At 43.4% G+C, this 8,183-nt stretch overlaps 1 protein-coding gene across 1 annotated transcript in view; it reads right to left on the bottom strand.

Moving 5' to 3' along the window:
* Positions 1-6,453: 6,453 nt before the first annotated feature.
* Positions 6,454-8,183, bottom strand: part of TTC38 (tetratricopeptide repeat domain 38) — a 35,199-nt gene continuing 33,469 nt past the window's right edge. Inside the window, exon 14 of the mRNA XM_034784257.1 lies at positions 6,454-7,485. Coding sequence (XP_034640148.1) covers positions 7,392-7,485 — 94 coding nt within the window. The 3' untranslated portion in view covers positions 6,454-7,391. The remainder of the gene's footprint in view (positions 7,486-8,183) is intronic.

Below are 8,183 nucleotides of genomic sequence, written 5' to 3'. Positions count from 1 at the left end.
TACAAAGCTTATAATCTACTGAGTGTGATCATCTGATTTGTATAAATGTACCACTCTTGTATCTAAAACTAGAAATATAAAATGTAACTCTGAGGGCCTATTGTAATTGTGTAAAGTGTGGACCATTAATGATGGTTTGGAATCTTGATGACTCCCATTGTCTGCAGATGGCTGTATTTACCTGTGAGTCTTCCTGTATATGTGTGTGCTGGCAAGTGAGTAATGAAGTCTTGCAGTGACATGTGATCATGTTACCTGAACTGGAATCCATCTTTAACCTGGTGCTTTTCCAGTGAGGGGGGGTGGAAACCCAGAGAGACAAAGAGTTCCCGCCTTATGCAAAAGATATATAAAGTGGGGAAGAGAAGAGAGAGGGAGAGGAGCCATCATGAAGAATCCCCTAGCTACCACCTGAGCTGCAACAAGAGCTGTACCAGGGGAAAGGATTGTGCCCAGGCCTGGAAGATGTCCAGTCTGAGAAAAACTTACTGAAGCATCTCTGAGGGTGAGATTATCTGTATTTAGTTTGATTAGGCATAGATCTGCGCATTTTATTTTATTTTGCTTGGTGACTTACTTTGTTCTGTCTGTTACTACTTTGAACCACTTAAATCCTACTGTCTGTATTTAATAAAATCACTTTCTATTTAGTAATTTACTCAGAGTATGTATTAATACCTGGGGGAGCAAACAGCTGTGCATATCTCTCTATCAGTGTTATAGAGGGCGAACAATTTATGAGTTTGCCCTGCATAAGCTTTATGCAGGGTAAAACGGATTTATCTGGGTTTAGACACCATTGGGAGTTGGGCATCTGAGTGCTAAAGACAAGCACGCTACTGCGAGCTGTTTTCAGGTAAACTTGCAGCTTTGGGACAAATGATTCAGACCCTGGGTCTGTGTCTGGAGCCAGACGGGAGTGTCTGGCTCAGCAAGACAGGGTGCTGGAGTCCTGAGCTGGCAGGGAAAACAGAAGCAGGGGTAGTCTTTGCACATCGGGTGGCAGCTCCCAAGGGGGTTTCTGTGATCCAACCCGTCACAGTCCCGCTCCCCGCAACCGTTTTATTTCAGGCCGTGCACACGACTTAGGTGGAGGAGCACCTAATGTCTCCCAGATCAGGGCTTGCTAGCAGCACTAAGTGCCTCACAGCAGCCCAGACTAAGGGGACCTCTACAATGCAAAAAAACCAAAGCCTACAGAAGCAAGTTTCAGAACCTGGGTCAAGTGACTTGGGCTTGCAAGGTGCGTGCTGAGGGGGCTAAAACTGGTAGGGTAGTGGTTCCTGCTCGGGCTGCAGCCTGGGCTCTGAGACCCAGGGGGGCTGCTATATGTTAGCCTCGTAGTCCGAGCCCCGCGATCCCAAGTCAGTTGACCCAGTCTTTTTTTCCTTTTGCAGGGTAGATGTAGCCCTAGTCACCTAGGTCTGCAAGAGAGCCAGGGCATAGGACACAACCCTATCATCAGCATTTCCCACTGGTTCACTTAAGCAAGGTGCCACCTATCATGCTGGCTTTGTGGGTCACATTCTCAGGCACCTCACTCTTCTCCCCCTTCTGTGTACAGGGAATCTAGGCACCTAACGCAGGCTGTGGATCCCAGGGTTGTACCTGTGATTTTCTAGGCACCATGATGCTCAGCATCCTAACGCCCTTCACGGCCCCCACCCTTGTTCCCTAGCACTTGACAGCCAACATCTGCCAAACATTGAGGCTAGCCGGCTAGGTATAATGTTTTGTTAAAACTTAAGCAGGAAACAAGGCGGAAGGGAATGCTGGAAAAGGGTCAAAGTAGAATCTCTCCAGTAAAGCTGAGTGGTAGTCATATTAAGGATAATGCGGTTAGCTTCATTCCATCTTGGCCAAAAGAGACTGTCTGTGAATGTGACCTATGGGAGCTCCCACACAGCAGACACTGCCTTGCCAGCATAGAACTAAGACATCAACTCTCACTGGAACAAACAAGGATTCAAAACTGTAAGGTACTGTAAGTGCCAGTTTCTATGGCATACTTCAGTGGGAACTACAGCTCCTCAGTACCCCTGAAATTTCAGTCACTTTTATTTAGGTGCCTCATTTTAGATATCCATTTGTTGGCCTTTATCTTTAAGGCTGAGCTAGCTCACAAAGTATTGAGTGATTACCTCAATTGGTCACAAGGTGTCACCTGCCCTCTTCAATACTAACTTCATGCTTAGCAATAACATGTTGGATCCAGTGGCACCTCTATTTTTACAGCTGTAGATCTTACAGAAGAAAGATTAAAACTTACTGGAATCTTTCAGTCATGGGTATGGTGACTAGAAGAGCAAGCTTCTTAATACCGTTTGTTTTACCTGCTCAGAGAAGGGTAAGAATTTATTCACTGAAAGATAAAGTAAATAAATACAGGAAATTGTCATAATTTTTTTTTTTTTGGAGGATATCTGGGTGAGATTCTGCCTGCAGGTGCATGAATGGCTTCTGTCATTGTCTCTGACATTGATGCACTCTGATGTTTGGCAAGTCACTTTATCTTCTCTCTCTTTCAGTTTTCCCAGCTTTAAAGTGAGAGTAATAGTCACTTTGTGCAAATACTCTAAGATCACATGAAATATTTCCTAGAACACTGTAGCAAACTATTTTATAGGCACACTATCTATCTGTAAAGGAATACCTTCTGTAAAGAACAAAGGCGTTGGAGTTTATAGTAACCTATTTCTCAGTGGTGAGTTATTGCTGCGTAGCATAGAGTTCAAGTCCATCATCTGTGATTCCTTGCTGGAGTAAATAAGAACTGTGCATGCATTTCCCTTCCATGTATTAAATGCTTCTGTGACAACATGGTCCCACATGTTTCTGCTTGGAATTTCCCTTGGACAAACTAAGGGAACAATTACGCAGTATGTTTCTAGAAAGCTAAACAGAAAATTGTTTGGGAATAAATCATGGGGTTTTTTTCAGCGTGAAGAGACATTTCTAAATCTTTTATTATACATTACACAAGTAACCACAGTCAAGCAAGTTATTGGGATAACTGAATTTGTGTCTTTCATCCTGCTAGCCCCTTAAATCACTTTGTATGATTTTTCTCTGAACTCTCCAATTTATATCCAACTGATGAGGTGCTCAGAAGGGAACACAGTATTCCAGCTGTGGTCTCCACAGTCAGCTCCTCCCCCTCTTCACTTATGCTTCAAGAGATCTGCCTGGGGCGATGCTGCTATAGATTTTTTTTATTAAGACTTGGCATAATCATGGCTTTCAGGAATGCCTCCTACCCTAGGCTGCAGTGCCTCAAAATATTCACCTATGAAGAAAATCAACTACATTAAGAGTGGGATTTTCAAAAGCTCCTAAATGATTGTTTCATTGGGACTTGTGCCCCTAAGTCGCTTCCCGCTCACAACCCCGGGCGGCAGGGGGTCCACCTGTGAGCAGGGGGGGGGCTGATAGTCAACAAGCAAGGTAAGTAATGCAGTGTCTACAGGACTACTGCACTGTCCTAATTATCTCCACCTAAGCCCTACGCTTCTTGCGGAGGTGGAGTTATGAGGTGGGTGTAGTGGGCGACTTGCATTGGTGGGAGATACGTTGTAGGGTACACACTTACAGAGTTAGGTCACTGTAAGCTGCCTTACATCAACCTAACTTTGTAGTGTAGACCAGGCTTCAAAGGTACTGAGGCATTGCACTGCTCAGTGTTGCAATGCCTACACCCCGTCTGGCTTGCTGTCTAGTGGAATCCTCAGCTCTGAGCTATGCACCTAGGCTCCCCACACAATATGTGCATGGGGAGAGTTTGAAACCTAGAAAACAGATCCTTGGAAGACAGAACGCCGAGTGCAGAGCCAGGAGTGAAATGCCAGGGAGAGGGGTGCAGGCACCTGAATGGCTGACAATGTACTTGGCTTATGGGCCAGAGACAGGCAGCTCGCTATGCTTGGGATCCTCAGCCGCAAGCCATCTCCTGCAGTTAGGCACCGAAGAGTTGTCAGCCAGCAAGGCAGCCATTACATTAATAGCCAAAACAATCTCTTTCTGTCTCCTGCTCATGCTAGATACCTCTCTCAAGCTTGCCCCCTTTCCCTGTGCACCCCAGGCTCTATTTGTGCAGGTGCTGTGTCCCTCCCACCAAATCTATGGCCTGCATCCAGCCCTTCTGCAGGGACTGATAGGTCTTAAGTGTGGTCATACTATGCCTACAGGATAAGGCCATGCTGACAGAACAGGCATTCCCCTGCCTAGTTTTGAGAATCCTGCTTCAGGCCTGAGCTGCACATTAGCTGTGGGATGATGTCAGGGCTTAGGTGGCTTTGAAAATGCCAGTTGGTACAAAGTTAGATGCCTACAGCATTTGGGAAATTTCAGTGGGGTTTAAATGGTGGACTTCAACACCAAACTAGCTTAGAGGATCTGAGCCTTTGTTCTTTAGGGTTGTATTTTCAAATGGCAAGTTTAGCAACATAGCTTAATTTAAAAGAAACAACATGCAACTAAAATGCTCTGAAAGCACAAACAAGGCTAAGGTGGTATCAGGATCAAGGCCTGACAGGCAAAACAAACCTGAAACAGCTCACTGTGTTTAGGGTTTATAGACAATTCTTTGAACAGCTGTTTGATAGTTTAAAGTTGGGACCACTTGTGTCTTTCCCCTCCCCCCTCTTTTTTTACATCTTCTGACCGTTGCCAGGGTAATTTACAGAAGGAAGAGACCACCCTCCTTGCCTGATATTCCTTGTTAAATAGGTTTCAGTCTCACATCTACTGTCAGAATGTGGTAGCCATCACTAAGCACAGAAAAGGCAGGACTGTTATCAACCTAGTGCTTTTGGGTGTGACCACAGTACTGTTAGCACAACTGTTCCCTGAACTAACCATCTCTCTAATGAACGAATGTCCTTGTTTGTGATAGAAGTCTGCCTGTTAGATGAACACTATTGGTATTTTGTGGAGAGAGAGTACAAGTTCAGAACTGTAGCCTTCTGCAACAATTGTGGGCTGTGGTGGTAGGAGGAATGATGCTTAGTTACAACATAAAATGTAAGCAGCAGCTGGAGAAGTGCTTACATCAGCTACAGTCAAACTGTACAAGTTCAGTGTAGGGTCAACTTCCCTCCGAGGCAGATAAAGGTAGTACCATGCAGTTTCATCTGTATGGGACCTTAAGGAGAGGTTCTGTTTGTTCTACAAAAAGTGTCAACATTAATATCCATGCAGAAGGAGGCACAAGTGAGGCCACTGTCCTTGGACAAGTTTTCACTCCCCTGCTGTGTATGTGGTAGTTGCTTCTCTCCACCTCAGCTATGGCTGCATTTCATTGGTGCTATGGCTGCAGTTCAAAGAGAACTTTGGGATTGTTCAGCATAAAAAACTCATAAGTATTAATGTGGTTACAGTTCACTCCAATTTGGCAAAGATTAACTATGCAAAGAGTAACTATGGATCTAGAACACTTAAAAGAAATCACTGCAGATTCATTCTAGGAATAAAGGAGTGGGGTGATGGCAGAGAAAGATAAATGTAAATTATAATCTTCTCTATCTGGCAACAAAAATGCCTAACACCTGTTTAAGGAAGACGGTTCAGGTGCCAATTCTCCTTCTGAAAATGAGTCCCAAAATAGGATTTGTTTGAGGAACGGAGAATAATGTTGCTCCACTTGATGCCTTAAATCCTTAAGTTTCCTTGTACAGGTGCAGCATATAGAACAGCTTGACTTCAGTTCTGCTAAAGAAAGATGTACACTAAATAAAACCCAGTATGGAAAATATTCAAAAACTGCACAGTTTCATATATTAGTCACTTTGGTGATGCCTAAGTTCAGAAAAAAAAAAATCAATCACCATCTCCTTGAATTTAATGAAGTTCTTTAGGATACTATTAGGAATGCCATAAATCACATTACAAATGTAAGAGCAAAATTTATGGCAATGTAGGAGTAAGGTATCAGTTCAATGCTAATCAAAGGAACACAGTTACATACGAAAAAAGATCTATACTATGGGTAGGCAATCTATGGCACGCGTACCAAAGGTGGCACGCGAGCTGATTTTCTGTGGCACTCACACTGCCCGGGTCCTGGCCACCGGTCTGGGGGGCTCTGCATTTTAATTTAATTTTAAATGAAGCTTCTTAAACATTTTAAAAACCTTATTTACTTTACATACAACAATAGTTTAGTTATATATTATAGACTTGTAGAAAGAGACCTTCTAAAAACAGTAAAATGTATTACTGCCATGTGAAACCTTAAATTAGAGTGAATAAATGAAGACTTGGCACACCACTTCTGAAAGGTTGCCGACCCATGATCTATACAATTCTTAATAGATTGCCCAAAGATTTTTCTAACACTATCCACTCGTTATAAAAATGTGCCGCATTATTAGGATATAACTTCCATTAAAAATGCAATAAGAACATCAAGCAGTAAGAAGTTTTGATTAACAACTGTGAAACGGTTGACTTGCAAGATCAGTTGATATCTGTATGACTTTAATAGCAAAGGATACAAAATTATGCCTTTGAGGAACTTGAAGCCAAATCCTGGAACCTGCAGGCAGGCCAAAAGGACCTAGCTGCATGCTGGGTAGTGTCACTCTGGCATGGCTGTGTTATGTGTGTGGTAGAAGCCCTCATTCACCTTCCCCCAGACCTTTACTGCAACTCCATGGCTGAAGCACCCCCTGCGGCTACTGCTGGTCTATAGGAGAAGACTGTCAGTGGATTCCTTGGTTCAAATTCCTGCTCTCCTCCCCCACCTCTACATGCATTAGGAGCCCAATGGAGCAGAACTGCATGGAAGCAAAGGGTTCCCAAATACTGCCCTTATTTGCAGCAGTGGTTCTGTGGAGCTAGGGCCTTCTATGGTCATGGGGGAAGAAGCCCAAAAGTCACTTTGAGCCACCACATATTAGTTCACTTTCTACACATTTTGGCACCATTTATTCCTCCCTAGTACATCCCACATGTCATCTTTTTTCAAAGGCTCTTCATGTGACAGCTCAACCCATCCCCTCTCATGTTCTAGAATAGCAACACCACTGCCTACTTTGGCAGTGCACAACTTTATAATAGCAGTGTTATCCCGCAACATGATAAGCATAAGACTGATACGCTCTCCTGAAAAGCAATGGCTCAGCATGCTTTAAACTAATGATTGAGATCTACTTCATTTGCTACTGTTGCCCTGCAAAACACAGCTAGGTCAGAATCTTGCTAGAATCAGAGGTGTCCAGAAGTTCAAGCAACGATGCTGAATCACCACAACTAGCTTCCCAAAGCTCAGATATTTAGAAGATCTGATATGGCTGCTGATGCAATATTTTCCCTATTTTGATTCTGTTAAAGTCATAGAAAGCGACTGATTATTGTGCTGATTATTATTTCCACGGGAATAACAGATTTAAGATTTATCCCATCGCATGGACAGCTGATGCCTTCCGAATAAGTCGCTCAGTCAATGGTGAATTTGGTCTCAACCCATCACGTTCTGTCAGGAGGCATCTGAAGGAGGTAAGGGAGGGGGGGAAGGGAAAAAAAAAAAGAGACCTTAAATACAGTGCTCAAAATCATAACAGCAGGTTTTTCTGTTTCCTGGTTTAGTAGTCATGTGTCATCTGAAAATAAGGAACTAGCTGCAGCAAATAGGCTGGTCAACATTTTAGTCGCTGGCACTTTCATGAGTTATTCAAGGAAAATCAGTGTAGAAAACAGAACAGCTATGTTTTTAAATGCCCATATTTATGCTTTGACCACAAACACCACAATGCAGGACGTATACTAGACAGTGACCTTCCCTTTCCCATTTCTAACCCTGTTTCACATGTTCCCTGTTTTCACAGCCACGTGGCAAAGCACAAGAACTCTGTGAGGTTGTGCTAAATAATCTTGCTCTCTTCCCATCAAGATCCTAAAAGCTCCCTTGTTCCAGCTCACCTTCTACCACTAACCATCCACTCCTGCTCTGATACCTCATAATCCTTAACCATAACAAACATTTGAAATAAGGGGTCTCATACATAGACTACCCGCTCATATTACAGTAACTCCTCACTTACCGTCCTCCCATTTAATGTTGTTTCGAAGTTACATCGCTGCTCCATTAGGGAACATACTCGTTTAAAGTTGTGCAATGATCCCTTATAACGTTGTTTGGCTGACTTTACAAGGGAGCATTGCACAAGTTCCTCTTCTCCGCCTCC

This window comes from Trachemys scripta, chromosome 1 (assembly GCF_013100865.1).
Source record: "Trachemys scripta elegans isolate TJP31775 chromosome 1, CAS_Tse_1.0, whole genome shotgun sequence".
NCBI classification, from domain to species: domain Eukaryota; kingdom Metazoa; phylum Chordata; order Testudines; family Emydidae; genus Trachemys; species Trachemys scripta.
The sequence above is the reverse complement of the archived record's forward strand: the minus strand, read 5'-3'. Positions and strand labels throughout refer to the sequence as shown.